At 41.2% G+C, this 16,973-nt stretch overlaps 1 protein-coding gene across 1 annotated transcript in view; it reads left to right on the top strand.

The window, feature by feature from the left end:
• LOC311247639 (T-cell surface glycoprotein CD3 zeta chain-like) overlaps positions 1–16,665 on the top strand; it is a gene marked incomplete at its 3' end in the record, with an annotated part of 20,092 nt that extends 3,427 nt beyond the window's left edge. Inside the window, exons 2-7 of the mRNA XM_084338658.1 lie at positions 4,259–4,356; positions 6,560–6,607; positions 10,831–10,899; positions 13,162–13,194; positions 14,212–14,268; positions 16,636–16,665. Of these exons, the coding sequence (XP_084194784.1) occupies positions 4,259–4,356; positions 6,560–6,607; positions 10,831–10,899; positions 13,162–13,194; positions 14,212–14,268; positions 16,636–16,665 (335 nt within the window). The remainder of the gene's footprint in view (positions 1–4,258; positions 4,357–6,559; positions 6,608–10,830; positions 10,900–13,161; positions 13,195–14,211; positions 14,269–16,635) is intronic.
• Between the last annotated feature and the right edge of the window lie 308 nt (positions 16,666–16,973).

A 16,973-nucleotide genomic window follows, 5' to 3' on the forward strand; every position in this document is an offset into this window, starting at 1 on the left:
ATCAGACCCTATCAGACCCTATCAGACCCCTCCTATCAGACCCTATCAGACCCTATCAGACCATATCAGACCCTATCAGACCCTATCAGACCATATCAGACCCTATCAGACCCCTCCTATCAGACCCTATCAGACCCTATCAGACCATATCAGACCCTATCCGACCCTATCAGACCCTATCAGACCCCTCCTATCAGACCCTATCAGACCCTATCAGACCCTATCAGACCCTATCAGACCCCTCCTATCAGACCCTATCAGACCCTATCAGACCCTATCAGACCCCTCCTATCAGACCCTATCAGACCCTATCAGACCCTATCAGACCCTATCAGACCCTATCAGACCCCTCCTATCAGACCCCTCCTACATCCACACTCTGAGTATTGTTCTGTACATTCCTACTCTATTTTTACTGGATGTCATGTCTGCACTTCATGCATTGCTTTTATTCTGTCAATTTATGCTCATTTTATGTCTATGTTTACGGTTACTTTGACTGCATGTGAAGCACTGCAATTCTTGTATGAAAGGTGCTATACAAATACAGTTTATTATTATTGTTAGTAGTAGTATAATTGTTATTATTATTATTATTATTATTATTATTATTATTATTATTATTATTATTATTATTATTATTATTATTATTATTATTATTATTATTATTATTATTATTATTATTAGTAGTAGTAGTAGTAGTAGTAGTAGTAGTAGTAGTAGTAGTAGTAGTAGTAGTAGTAGTAGTAGTAGTAGTAGTAGTAGTAGTAGTAGTATTATTGTTATTATTATTATTAGTAGTAGTAGTAGTAGTAGTAGTAGTAGTAGTAGTAGTAGTAGTAGCAGTATTATTATTGTTGTTATTATTATTATAATTATTATTATTAAGTATACACGATTAAAAGAGGGTAATAAAAGGCTTCCTGTGTGAAAGCACGGCTGAAGGGTCTGTGGTGAGTCTGCTTTGAACCAGATCAACAGTTTAAGTGATGTCCTCAGCTGTAACTGAGTTTATCTAACTGATCTAGTTTCTTCTGAAGAGAATATGAGAACAGGAAACCTCTGTGTAACCGCTTTCCATGAGTGATGATCACTGGGCTTTCTGCTTTGGTTTATCACTTTGGAGGGGCAAGCGTTTTTTACACTCTACTTAGGAGGCACTACCTAGGAACTAATAACTACAGGGCACGCGTGGGAACAAATGTTGTTTAATCCTTGTGTGTAATTTTGCTTTTTTTTTTTTTTACCTGATACTCATCGGCCTTGGGTCGTTTTCTGTAAAGAACACATTCTCACTCGGTGCACACTGTGGCTGGTAAGAGTGACGGAGTTACAGGCCACTGCCCAATTCTACCCGCATTTTGCGGGTGGTGGGTGTTAATGTCAAGCCCTGACCCCCCCCCCCCCCCCTGGCTGTCACAAAACAGTCACATCTAGGGACCTCAAAACCTACTCTAGCGAGGCCTTTAACCTAGAACTGGGGGGTCTGGACTGGTCAGAAGAGCTCAGTGCTACACTAGTTGAAGAAACATGGCTTGGTTTCAAAACCAAATTCACAACAATACTGAACGACATGGCCCCCTGAGAACCACCAGGGTACAACACCGCGCTGAGCCGTGGACGACATGGCCCCCTGAGAACCACCAGGGTACAACACCGCGCTGAGCCGTGGACGACATGGCCCCCTGAGAACCACCAGGGTACAACACCGCGCTGAGCCGTGGACGACATGGCCCCCTGAGAACCACCAGGGTACAACACCGCGCGGAGCCGTGGATGCACTCCCAAATACTGACCGCTATGAAAACCAGAGACAAAAAATGCTCTCAGTTTTGTAAAAGTCAGTCAAAGCTTACATTACATTAACATTAATATATAAACTTATTTTTTTTTAAAGAAATAAAAAAAAATTTATAAAAAAATATTAAATTCAAATGTTGATTTAGAATTCGAACGTCAACATTATGAACGAAGTGTCGAACTCTTCGGTACGGCCCTAGCATGTTTTGATATTGTCAATTATCTCACGAAGTACAATTACTCAAGTACTTTACACCCCTGTTTGTAATACGTACACATTGTACACTTTTGTAAATGCGTAGAATATATTGCTCATGGCTATAAAACATAACGCCCACTATGTACCTTCTTCCTGTGGTCGATAAGGACTTTATTGGCATGTTTTAACCCTTTCACTGCCACACTACAGAAGGTTAACCCTTTACTATCACACTACAGATTAACCGTCTGTAGTGTGATAGTAAAGGGTTAACCTTCTGTAGTGTGGCGGTGAAAGGGTTAAGCACACTCACAGTCCCCTGCTTCCCCCGAGAGGTCAGAGGTCAGGGTAACCTGGAGTGAGGGGGGGGGGGGGGGGGGGGGTGTATGTGGGGGAGGGTCTGTGTCTTTAAGAGATGCACCCAGGAGATAAGACATGTTTCCGTGGAGATGGCTGATAATGGTGAAGCGCTTCCTGGGTTGCGGTCGGGGTGGGGGGGGGGGGACCACAGGAATGAAACTGCCGTTAACTCTTTACCTGCTCGTTAACTTCTGCCATTACTGTATCCAGTCGCAGATCAAGACAGATCAAGTGTACTCTCTGTTTAGGGCCAAATAGCATTCCAATTTGCTCTGGTTTTGGGTTGATTCTTTCCAATGTGTCAGATGTTGACTAAAAATGCACTTCTTCAACCATTATCTGAAATGAAAAAAAAAATCTAATAAAAATCTAACCCTAACTAACCTTACTGTCATGCACTTATTCTAATATACTAATAAACTAACCTACACTGCACTCAACACTTTGATGAACATTGTTACTCAGCTGATAGAGTTGTGCCCTTCCTGATGACTTGTCGTACAGAACTTGTAAGTCACTTTGGATAAAAGCGTTCAGCTAAATGACTAAATGTAAATGTTTTCTTATAATTTGGTTTAGTCCAGTGTGGTTTCTGTCTGGTGGCTCTGCTTGTGTTTGTGAGCAGAGTCCCAGAACCATCTGGCTGAGTGGGCATCTCTCAAGGGTCTCTCTGTGGGTGAGGGCTATGTTGTGGAGTGTGTCTGGGTCGCTTTCTTTTATTTAGGTGATTGTGGAATTTAAATGCTATTTTTTGGATTTTGATAATTAGTGGGTATCTTCCTAGTTCTTATAAATGTCTTGATGAAACAGTACTGTAAATGTAAATTGTATGTACATGTGAATCTAATGTAATGTGAATGTAAATGTAATGTAAATGTGAATGTAAATGTGAATGTAATGTGAATGTAATGTGAATGTAATGTAATGTGAATGTAATGTAAATGTGAATGTAATGTAAATGTAATGTAAATGTGAATGTAATGTAATGTGAATGTAATGTAAATGTGAATGTAAATGTGAATGTAATGTAAATGTAATGTAAATGTAAATGTAATGTAAATGTGAATGTAAATGTAATGTGAATGTAATGTAATGTGAATGTAAATGTGAATGTAATGTAAATGTGAATGTGAATGTAATGTAATGTAATGTAAATGTAATGTAAATGTAAATGTAATGTAATGTAATGTAAATGTAATGTACATGTAATGTAATGTAATGTAAATGTAAATGTAAATGTAATGTAATGTAATGTAAATGTAAATGTAATGTAAATGTAATGTAATGTAATGTAAATGTAATGTAAATGTAAATGTAATGTAATGTAATGTAAATGTAATGTACATGTAATGTAATGTAATGTAATGTAAATGTAAATGTAAATGTAAATGTAATGTAATGTAATGTAAATGTAATGTAAATGTAATGTAATGTAATGCAATGTAAATGTAATGTAATGTAATGTAAATGTAATGTAATGTAAATGTAATGTAATGTAATGTGAATGTAATGTAATGTAATGTAATGTAATGTGAATGTAATGTAAATGTAAATGTAATGTAATGTAATGTAATGTAATGTAAATGTAAATGTAATGTAAATGTAATGTAAATGTAATGTAATGTAATGTAAATGTAAATGTAATGTAATGTAATGTAAATGTAAATGTAATGTAATGTAATGTAAATGTAATGTACATGTAATGTAATGTAATGTAAATGTAAATGTAAATGTAAATGTAATGTAATGTAAATGTAATGTAATGTAATGTAAATGTAATGTAAATGTAATGTAATGTAATGTAAATGTAATGTAATGTAATGTAATGAAAATGTAAAGTAAATGTAAAGTAAAGTAAAGCAGGAACAGTGATTGTGACCTCCGACCTGTGGTCCCCAGAGGCGCTGGCCATGTACGACCCCAAGCTGTGTTACTTCATGGACGGCTTCCTGGCTCTGTACGGCATCCTGGTCACCTTCATGTTCATCAGACAGAAGGTCAGTGGCTCCTTTTCACCTTCCAGATGTGTGTTCCAGATGTGTGTTCCAGATGTGTGTTCCAGATGTGTGTTCCAGATGTGTGTGTTCCAGATGTGTGTTCCAGATGTGTGTTCCAGATGTGTGTTCCAGATGTGTGTTCCAGGTGTGTGTTCCAGATGTGTGTTCCAGATGTGTGTTCCAGATGTGTGTTCCAGGTGTGTGTTCCAGGTGTGTGTTCCAGATGTGTGTTCCAGATGTGTGTTCCAGATGTGTGATCCAGATGTGTGTGTCCACACCAGTGGGCTCCGACCTTGAGAACTCAACATTTCAAACGATGATGTAAATGATGATGAAGTGGACGAGCACCTCTAGCCTAGCTTAACCCTTTCACTGCCACACGCACCTCTAGCCTAGCTTAACCCTTTCACTGCCACACGCACCTCTAGCCTAGCTTAACCCTTTCACTGCCACACGCACCTCTAGCCTAGCTTAACCCTTTCACTGCCACACGCACCTCTAGCCTCTTAACCCTTTCACTGCCACACGCACCTCTAGCCTAGCTTAACCCTTTCACTGCCACGCGCACCTCTAGCCTAGCTTAACCCTTTCACTGCCACACGCACCTCTAGCCTCTTAACCCTTTCACTGCCACACGCACCTCTAGCCTAGCTTAACCCTTTCACTGCCACGCGCACCTCTAGCCTCGCTTAACCCTTTCACTGCCACATGCACCTCTAGCCTCTTAACCCTTTCACTGCCACACGCACCTCTAGCCTAGCTTAACCCTTTCACTGCCACGCGCACCTCTAGCCTAGCTTAACCCTTTCACTGCCACACGCACCTCTAGCCTCTTAACCCTTTCACTGCCACACGCACCTCTAGCCTAGCTTAACCCTTTCACTGCCACACGCACCTCTAGCCTCGCTTAACCCTTTCACTGCCACACGCACCTCTAGCCTAGCTTAACCCTTTCACTGCCACGCGACAGAAGGTTAACCTTCTGTATTGTCACAGTGAAAGGGTTAACCGGCTGTCGTGTGGCAGTGAAAGGGTTAGAACTCTGGGGAGATGTGTTTTTGGCCAACAGCTAGGCTAGTGGTCCATATCCGCTTCCATTAATTTGTGCTAAGCTAGGCCATCTCGTAGCTGGATAGCTTTCTACTGAACGCGATGGCGGCCGGGTAGCGCAGCGGACTAAGCGTCTGTCTACCACCGCAGAGACACTGGTATCAAATCCAGCTGTCAGCGTTGCCTCCGGCTTGGCCGGCCGTCATACTGGCTCAGTTGGCAGAGTCAGTGGGGGGGAAGCCGGTGGGTGGTATTCTGGTCGTTGTAAACAGCGACTCCTACAGGTCGGTCAGGGCGCCTGCACTGCGAGGGAGGGAGATGGTGAGGGTAGTGTGAGCCTCCCACACATTACACCTCACCAATGAGAGTCCGTGCTGGCAGGTGAAAAGATGCTGCTGGCTGTCTCCTATGTATCGGAGGAAGCATCTGATAGACTTCAGGGCTCCCTAGACCGGCAAGTAGGGGGCAAATGCGCGCAATGACCAGGAAGGGGAAGGGGGAATTGGCATAACGACTAAATTGGGATGGGAGAAAAATACAGAAAAATAGGAGGAGACTAAGTAGATAAAAAAAGGCGTGGAAAAAATATATAGTTGTTATTGTTTTAAATCCAACCGGCCGGAAATCCAACCTTTGTTGGTCAATAAAGATCTATTGTATTGTATTGTATTTAGGGATGCTCGATATTGGCTTTTTTACCGATACCGATATACCGATATTGTCCAACTCTTAATTTCCGATACCGATATCAACCGATACCGATATATGCAGGGTCCCCCCCCGTCCCCCCCCCCAAAAAACTGAATAATTTCAGGTAATTAACATTACATATCTCTTGTTGTGGAATTAACACAACATTATGCATACTTTTGACAATAAATAAAATCAGAATTTGTTCTTACTTGCTTGCCTGGGTAAATAAAGGTTCTAGAAATGTAAAAAAAAAGAAGAAAAAAAATTTAAACCGATACCGATATTTTCCGATATAATGCCGATATCGGCCAATAATATCGGTAGGCCGATAATATCGGACATCCCTAATTGTATTCTATTCTGTATCAGCACACGTATACGTTGACAATATTTTCTATGTTTTAGAAATCTAGATACATTTCTAACTGTATTTTTTATTTATTCATTTTGTATTCCACAGTTCTTCACAATCATGCCGGAGTTACCAAGAGTAGATGGAATTTACGCCGTGAGTAGAATATATATAGTATAGAAGTATGTATATAGTATAGAAGTATGTATATAGTATAGAAGTATGTATATAGTATAGAAGTAGGGCTGTAACGATGCAACCTCACAACGATTAATTTCCATTACGATTCTTCAGGCAACGATTCAATGCATCATGAAATCTCTTCATTTGACCACGATTCAATTCGATACATTTTCGATAGATTTTCTATCAGTTAATTCCCCAAAAAAATTTGAATACACAAATGTGGCTGGGGGAACTGATTCACTCAGCATGAATGGACTATAGGTCAATAAAAACAATACACAAAAAAAAAAACATAAAAAAAAGAATAATAATCTTTTTTTTTATTTAGATTAATTTAGATTATAATCGATTCTAACATTTTCAAATCGATGCAGTTGAATTGTCACATTAGAATCGATGCATTTCGATTAATCGATGCATCGTTACACCCCTATACAGAAGTATATGTATATACTGTAAATATATATATACTTCCCTAACCTACCACCCCGGACACAATCTGTTTGAGACCCTTCCCTCTGGCAGGAGGCTGCGGTCCATCAAGACAGCTTCCTCTGCAGTGAGCCTCATCAACAAGAACAGCTTCCTCTGCAGTGAGCCTCATCAACAAGAACAGCTTCCTCTGCAGTGAGCCTCATCAACAAGAACAGCTTCCTCTGCAGTGAGCCTCATCAACAAGAACAGCTTCCTCTGCAGTGAGCCTCGTCAACAAGAACAGCTTCCTCTGCAGTGAGCCTCGTCAACAAGAACAGCTTCCTCTGCAGTGAGCCTCGTCAACAAGAACAGCTTCCTCTGCAGTGAGCCTCATCAACAAGAACAGCTTCCTCTGCAGTGAGCCTCATCAACAAGAACAGCTTCCTCTGCAGTGAGCCTCGTCAACAAGAACAGCTTCCTCTGCAGTGAGCCTCATCAACAAGAACAGCTTCCTCTGCAGTGAGCCTCATCAACAAGAACAGCTTCCTCTGCAGTGAGCCTCATCAACAAGAACAGCTTCCTCTGCAGTGAGCCTCATCAACAAGAACAGCTTCCTCTGCAGTGAGCCTCGTCAACAAGAACAGCTTCCTCTGCAGTGAGCCTCGTCAACAAGAACAGCTTCCTCTGCAATGAGCCTCGTCAACAAGAACAGCTTCCTCTGCAGTGAGCCTCATCAACAAGAACAGTTTCCTCTGCAGTGAGCCTCGTCAACAAGAACAGCTTCCTCTGCAGTGAGCCTCATCAACAAGAACAGCTTCCTCTGCAGTGAGCCTCGTCAACAAGAACAGCTTCCTCTGCAGTGAGCCTCATCAACAAGAACAGCTTCCTCTGCAGTTAGCCTCGTCAACAAGAACAGCTTCCTCTGCAGTGAGCCTCGTCAACAAGAACAGCTTCCTCTGCAGTGAGCCTCATAAACAAGAACAGCTTCCTCTGCAGTTAGCCTCGTCAACAAGAACAGCTTCCTCTGCAGTGAGCCTCATCAACAAGAACAGCTTCCTCTGCAGTGAGCCTCATCAACAAGAACAGCTTCCTCTGCAGTGAGCCTCATCAACAAGAACAGCTTCCTCTGCAGTGAGCCTCGTCAACAAGAACAGCTTCCTCTGCAGTGAGCCTCATCAACAAGAACAGCTTCCTCTGCAGTGAGCCTCATCAACAAGAACAGCTTCCTCTGCAGTGAGCCTCATCAACAAGAACAGCTTCCTCTGCAGTGAGCCTCGTCAACAAGAACAGCTTCCTCTGCAGTGAGCCTCATCAACAAGAACAGCTTCCTCTGCAGTGAGCCTCATCAACAAGAACAGCTTCCTCTGCAGTGAGCCTCGTCAACAAGAACAGCTTCCTCTGCAGTGAGCCTCGTCAACAAGAACAGCTTCCTCTGCAGTGAGCCTCATCAACAAGAACAGCTTCCTCTGCAGTGAGCCTCGTCAACAAGAACAGCTTCCTCTGCAGTGAGCCTCGTCAACAAGAACAGCTTCCTCTGCAGTGAGCCTCATCAACAAGAACAGCTTCCTCTGCAGTGAGCCTCATCAACAAGAACAGCTTCCTCTGCAGTGAGCCTCATCAACAAGAACAGCTTCCTCTGCAGTGAGCCTCGTCAACAAGAACAGCTTCCTCTGCAGTGAGCCTCGTCAACAAGAACAGCTTCCTCTGCAGTGAGCCTTGTCAACAAGAACAGCTTCCTCTGCAGTGAGCCTCATCTGCAGTGACAATGTGTTACATTAATACACCCTTCATGGATACATTTTATTTTGCACAATACTGTACAATTGCACTGTATTTCTAGTTTTTTTGTGTGTATAGTATATTCTACTACAATCATGCACAATTGTACAGCCCTGTCCTATATTCTATTCTATTGTATTTGTATTCTAATTTAGTTTATATATTCCATTTGATTTTATTCTACTTAATTATAGAAGTATATATGTATATATGTAACGGATGGCACCGCGAGGCGCAGTCCCGATGGACTTCAGACGTTGTGGAGTGACTGTGGCGAGTAGCGGTGCTCTTAAACTCACTCTCATGTTGTGAAGTGACTGTGGCGAGTAGCGGTGCTCTTAAACTCACTCTCATGTTGTGAAGTGACTGTGGCGAGTAGCGGTGCTCTTAAACTCACTCTCATGTTGTGAAGTGACTGTGGCGAGTAGCGGTGCTCTTAAACTCACTCTCATGTTGTGAAGTGACTGTGGCGAGTAGCGGTGCTCTTAAACTCACTCTCATGTTGTGAAGTGACTGTGGCGAGTAGCGGTGCTCTTAAACTCACTCTCATGTTGTGGAGTGACTGTGGCGAGTAGCGGTGCTCTTAAACTCACTCTCACGTTGTGAAGTGACTATGGCGAGTAGCGGTGCTCTTAAACTCACTCTCACCCTCAAAAGACACATAGACACGTTACAAAGCAGTGAGTTCACCTCTTGGTATAGCGGTCTGTGCTGTCGCCCGCGGTGTGGAGGAGACCACGGGTTCTACACTCCCTCGAAGTTTAAGGTGACGATATCACAACCGTTACATATATATAGTATAAAAGTATACTGTATATATAGAAGTATAGAAGTATACTACTGTATATATATATATATATATATATATATATATATATATATATATATATATAAGTATACTGTATAGAAGTATAGAAGTATATATATATATATAGTATAGAAGTATACTGTATATATAGAAGTATAGAAGTATATATATAGTATAGAAGTATACTGTATATATAGAAGTATATATATATAGTATAGAAGTTACATTTATACAACTGTTACAGTTGCACATTGGTTAGATGCCAACTTATTTTCGTTGTACTGTACTTGAGCTGTTATGATGACAATACATTTGAATCTAATCTAATCGAATTATATCAAGACCCTTGTGAAAACCGTGCCATTTGTAGACTCGTATCTTCAAAAACAAGTAATAGAACGATTCTGGTAAGACATTTTAGGTCGTTAAGAAATGTGTTGATTTGTGTCTAATTGTCTATGATCTGTTTTTAACGTGTTGATTTGTGCCTTTGATGTGTTTTTAACGTGTTGATGTGTGTCTATGATGTGTTTTTAACATGTTGATGTGTGTCTATGATGTGTTTTTAACGTGTTGATTTGTGTCTATGATGTGTTTTTAACGTGTTGATTTGTGTCTATGATGTGTTTTTAACGTGTTGATGTGTGTCTATGATGTGTTTTTAACATGTTGATTTGTGTCTATGATGTGTTTTAACATGTTGATTTGTGTCTATGATGTGTTTTTAACGTGTTGATTTGTGTCTATGATGTGTTTTTAACGTGTTGATTTGTGTCTATGATGTGTTTTTAACATGTTGATTTGTGTCTATGATGTGTTTTTAACGTGTTGATTTGTGTCTATGATGTGTTTTTAACATGTTGATTTGTGTCTATGATGTGTTTTTAAAGTGTTGATTTGTGTCTATGATGTGTTTTTAACGTGTTGATGTGTGTGTATTGATGCCCATGTGAGCTCTTTGGGGTTGTTTTTAACCCTTTCACTGCCACACGACAGAAGGTTAACCCTTTACTATCACACAACCAACGGCGATGCTCCATCATTAGTTGTGTGATAGTAAAGGGCTAAACTTCTGTATTGTCACGAAGGGTTAACCGGCTGTTGTGTGGCAGTGAAAGGGTTAAATGTGCTTTATAAGTACAACTTGACTTGACAGTGTTTCTGAAGTAATGCTTGTGTTTCTTCTCTCCAGGATCTGAAGGGTCAGGACGCCGGAGAATACGCCCCACTGCACCTGGTCGGAGGCTCAAAGACCGGACGGGTGAGGGTGAGGGTGAGGGTGAGGGTTAGGGTGAGGGTTAGGGTGAGGGTGAGGGTGAGGGTGAGGGTGAGGGTGAGGGTGAGGGTTAGGGTGAGGGTTAGGGTTAGGGTGAGGGTGAGGGTGAGGGTGAGGGTGAGGGTGAGGGTGAGGGTGAGGGTTAGGGACACAGAGACTGGACGGGGGAGTGGAGAGAGAGGCAGTGCTGTCATTTGTTACTCAAAGTCAAAGTCAACTTTATTGTCATTTTCCTTAATGTGCAAGACATACAGAAAATGTTTATTGCATTCCCCCCCTTCCCACGGCATATATAAAAATATCTATTATAAACATTAAGTAACATATAGGACACTATAAACATAAAGTAACATATAATAGGACACAATGTACACACACAACATACAGGACTATATACAATATTAACAGTAGCTAAAAATGAACCTGAATGAAATGAATATACCTTGTAATCCGTGCAGGTTTTGGTGGTTAAGAGTCAGACACACTTTGTGGTCAGACATTCAAACTTACATTTTTCTTTTTTTTTAATAAAATGTTTACTTTGTATACATTTCAAAGGAAGATTTTGCATGGAAAATGCGGCAAAGATTGATGAAGATGTACTTTCAAATCTGAAACCAATCTCAAGACACTGTAATCAGAGCATAACTGGACCACGTACCACTTTAACGTGACCTTTAATCAGAGCAGCATAACTGGACCACATACCACTTTAACATGACCTTTAATCAGAGCAGCATAACTGGACCACGTACCACTTTAACGTGACCTTTAATCAGAGCAGCATAACTTCAGATTCAGATTCAGACAACTTTATTGATCCCGCGTGGGGCAATTCATATTTGCAGCTTCATACGCAACAAGCAACAAAAACAAACAAACAACAAAACAAAACATCTCAACGATAGCACGGCAAAAAAATAAAATTATAACATTTTTTTTTAAATAAGTACGAAAAAAAACATAGAACTGGACCACGTACCACTTTAACGTGACCTTTAACCAGAGCAGCATAACTGGACCACACACCACTTTAACATGACCTTTAACCAGATAAGCATAACTGGACCACATACCACTTTAACACGACCTTTAACCAGAGCAGCATAACTGGACCACACACCACTTTAACATAACCTTTAATCAGAGCAGCATAACTGGACCACACACCACTTTAACATAACCTTTAACCAGATAAGCATAACTGGACCACATACCACTTTAACATAACCTTTAATCAGAGCAGCATAACTGGACCACACACCACTTTAACATCACCTTTAATCAGAGCAGCATAACTGGACCACATACCACTTTAACATAACCTTTAATCAGAGCAGCATAACTGGACCACATACCACTTTAACGTGACCTTTAACCAGAGCAGCATAACTGGACCACATACCACTTTAACATAACCTTTAATCAGAGCAGCATAACTGGACCACATACCACTTTAACACAACCTTTAATCAGAGCAGCATAACTGGACCACATACCACTTTAACATGACCTTTAACCAGATAAGCATAACTGGACCACATACCACTTTAATGTGACCTTTAACCAGAGCAGCATAACTGGACCACATACCACTTTAATGTGACCTTTAATCAGAGCAGCATAACTGGACCACATACCACTTTAACACAACCTTTAATCAGAGCAGCATAACTGGACCACATACCACTTTAACATAACCTTTAATCAGAGCAGCATAACTGGACCACATACCTCTTTAACATCACCTTTAATCAGAGCAGCATAACTGGACCACATACCACTTTAACACAACCTTTAATCAGAGCAGCATAACTGGACCACATACCACTTTAACATGACCTTTAACCAGAGCAGCATAACTGGACCACATACCACTTTAACATCACCTTTAACCAGAGCAGCATAACTGGACCACATACCACTTTAACACAACCTTTAATCAGAGCAGCATAACTGGACCACATACCTCTTTAACATCACCTTTAATCAGAGCAGCATAACTGGACCACATACCACTTTAACATCACCTTTAACCAGAGCAGCATAACTGTGACCTGTAGAGGTCAATGTGTCGAGGTTTGAACGCTTCCCAAACACTGGAACACACACGTGTCATATAGAATGTGTACTTTAAGTACATTCGATGTCAAATACTCAAACTCACTTTTACTGAAGTAGAACTTTCTTTTCTGCTTTATTCTGTTCTATTCTGATCTATTTCATTCATACTCCTTGGTGTTGCAGACTGTTGCAGGAGATGAGGAGGACACATATACGGTAAGATAAACACTCACACATGACAGCTCCATGCCGCTTAAATATGTAAATAACGTACTAATCGACCACAGGAAAAAGGTACATATTGTACGTTATGTTCATTTTAACAACCTAAAAAGTTCTATATAAAGTTTATAAACCTAACCTTTAGGAACATGTCAACATTATGGGAAATGCTCGTCTTCTCCAGAGTCAGACAAGAAGATAGAGACCAGTGAATATTCCTCAGCTAGTCAGATAGTAAATTATAGTAAATTATATTGACCATATTGATCAATTTGTTTACACTGCCTGTGTTGTCTTTTACTACCTGTATACTGTGTTGTTTTACTACCTGTACCCCTCCCCCCCCCTCCCCCCCATGCTGCTATGATGCCTGAATTTCCCCAAGGGGATCAATAAAGGAATATCTTATCTTTTATCTTAGTTTCCTCTCTGTGCGTTCAGTAGAAAGCTATCCGAATGCAAGCTAGCCTAGCTTAGCACAGATGAATGATAGATAGCCAGATAGCCTAGCCTAGCTTAAAGCTCCAGGAGAGGTGTTTTTGGCCAACAATTAGACTACTTGGTCCGTATCCGCTTCCATTCATTTGTGCTAAGCTAGGCTAACTTGCAGCCGGATAGCTTTCTACTGAACGCACAGAGAGGAAATTGGTATCTATTGATTGATTGATTGATTAATGTTGACATGTTCCTTTAACCCTTTCACTGCCACACGACAGCAGGTTAACCCTTTCACTGCCACACGACAGAAGGTTAGCCCTTTACTATCACACAACCGACGGCGATGCTCCATCATTAGCAGCATTAGCTCCGCGGATGTGATAGTAAAGGGTTAACCGGCTGTCGTGTGGCAGTGAAAGGGTTAACATGCTTGTATGTTCTCCAGTCCCAAGATTGTGATTATTGATTATTGATTACATATGATTATTACTGTTGACACTTCTGTATGTTCCCAAAACCCTGATGATTATGACGATTGATTATTGATTACATATTGATTACTTCTCCCTCCAGGCCCTGAAGCCACACAAGGAGGACGAGTACAAAGTGCTTCCTCTCAATAAAACAGAGGTGAGCGTTTCATTAACACTTTGAAATGAATGAATGAATGAAAACTTTATTTAACAGATTGCAGAATGGGTACAATACAGTACGGCTCAATACATACAATTGTTAAGGGGATGCAGACCTGAGAAAGACGTTTGTCTTGTTTCCATCAGGGTCCCCCATTTTCAATTCATATAGACATTTATGACATACATAACATACATGACATTTATGGCATAGGGACATATAGGTATTTAGTACTGATACATTTGTGACATAGGCGGTATTCAAATATACAGTACTGTTACCCCTAGATCCTGACAGAGTATATACATATGATGGGGAGGGGACTGTACATTAGGAGGGGGTGGGTGGGTGGGAGGGGAATATACATACGGCGGGGAGGGAATATATACATGCGGTGGGGAGGAGACTGTCTATTAGGAGGTGGTGGGGGTTTTGGGCATTTACGGTGGCCAGTTTCGAATTGCAGCCTCCCGTAGGTGCTCTTTAAGGGCGGTTTTGAATGTGGGCAGGGATTCACATTCCTTTACAGCTTTGGGTAGGGCGTTCCACATTGTTGTGGCATAATTGCGAAACGTGTTTAGTCCCTTGTTTGAGCCGAATCTGGGTTTAACATGATTTGTTGAGCTTCCTCTGGTGTAGTGGTTGTGGTATTCACTGACCTTTGGGAAGTATTTTGACATGTACATGGGCACCCCGGTCGTATAGTGTATCTTGTAGACCAGGCCCATTGCAAGTTGCTGTACTCTGTCGTCTACTCTAAGCCATCCTAGGTTGGCAAAGTGGGCAGGGGTGAGGTGGGTTCTGGGGTTCAGGTCAAGTAGTAGTCTGACCAGTTTGTTTTGTGATGTTTGTAATTTTGTTTTAAGCGCCTTTGAGGTGCTTTGGTACCATGAGGTGCACGCATAGTCATAGTACTTTGAATGCCACTCACAGCTTTTCTCGGTTTACCCCCCGCGGATTGAATGCCCATCACGAGAATACTCTGGTTTATTTTTAATTTTTTTTATTAGCGATCTGAAATCATATTGCATCAAGCGAGCCTACCGTTGGAGATCCAGTCACCCCAGGCGCTCAGATGTGAAAAAAGCGCCCCCTATCGTCTCCCAGATGGTAAATCACCCTTTTGGATTGGACTCAAAGAAAGTGAATGGGAGAAAGGATTTCTGACTCCACATTTTACTTCTCACTCATGTAACCGGGGTCTACCAGAGTTCAAATATATGTGTTTTACTGTATACACGATGGATCAATCAAATGAGCGATTTTTTCGAATGGCGATCGGAAATTGGAATAAACCATTTGGATACCATCTGATCTCAGGTAAGGAATCTATATTATCAGTCTTAGGATAATCAGACTCGTTTTCACGGATATATAAGCGTTTCCCCTATATGTGATATGGTTTTGACTGTAAAAGCCATCAGGAAATAAGATCAGCGATTATCAGCGAGCGGCACGAGCGTGCGGTGCGCACACATATACTATTGATTATCTAGCGTTTATTTGAAAACAATTCATAAATAGGCCGACAAATGACAACGTTCTAGAATATTCCAGTAAAAGACGATTATCATAGAATGTGTTGTTTTTTCCGCGAAAACGAAGTGATTTTCAAAATGCTATAAAACTGAAATGAAGCGATAAAAAAACAATCTGCTTTGACAATGTTGACTGGAAAATGAGTCTTTGATAAGCGACGGGCAGATTAGACACATAGCCATAATTTAAAACATGGATTAGGCGATATTAACGTTAACATTGGAGTGGATTTGGGCATTCAAGGGGGTAGAAAAGGAAAATACGGCTGGCTCTCAAAGTGTTAAAGGGCCGTTTCACTACACTTTGTCTCCTGGAGGAGTCAGTGTGGAGCAGCTGTGAGCCTGAGGGTGGCCACTAGGGGGGAGACAAGATTCATGCATCATAGCAGCATGGGGGAGGGGGGGGGGGGGGGGGTACAGGTAGCGTTGTATGCTTTCCGCAACGCAGTTGTGTTTCCGCGTTCCCGTTTTGCGCTCTGATTGGCCGAGCGCGCACATGAGCCGCGGTAAGCCTCTGAGCCAGGCAGGAATACTAAACTCCAGTTAACCTAATTTATACAAATATACCGTTAACTGGAATATGTTGTTTCTTTACACATATGTTGGATTATGTAATTGGTTTGTCATCGCGAATTACATGCATCATTGTTTACAATGAACGGTGGGGCTAATCGAAAGGACTGGACACGGACCCAGAACACGTTGGTACGTCCGGTTATCAGATCTCAGAACAGAGCGAGAGGATTCAGATCAAACAAATGGTTGAAATGGCCCTTTAACAGCTGGTGATAGGATGCTCATGTGTGTTCTCCTCCTCCTCCTCCAGCGCCGCAGGACCAAGGAGCCGGTGTACCAGGTGAGAGCAGTGTGGTATCATCCTTCACGTAGACCATGGTCATATATTGTATATGAAATACCGTTGTAGGATAATGAATCTCAGGATACTTTATAATTACAAAGCTTTATTTCAAATTAAGTTCAGTTCACAGAAATGTGAAGTCCCTTTGTCTTCAGGCCTGTCCTAAGCTAAACTCACACCTTAATAAAAATAATAATAATAATAATAATAATAATAATAATAATAATAATAATAATATTTCTCTCTCTCTCTCTCTCTCTCTCTCTCTCTCTCTCTCTCTCTCTCTCTCTCTCTCTCTCTCTCTC

The sequence above is a fragment of the Notolepis coatsorum genome (genome assembly GCF_963971535.1).
Source record: "Notolepis coatsorum genome assembly, contig: SCAFFOLD_719, whole genome shotgun sequence".
Lineage (NCBI taxonomy): Eukaryota > Metazoa > Chordata > Actinopteri > Aulopiformes > Paralepididae > Notolepis > Notolepis coatsorum.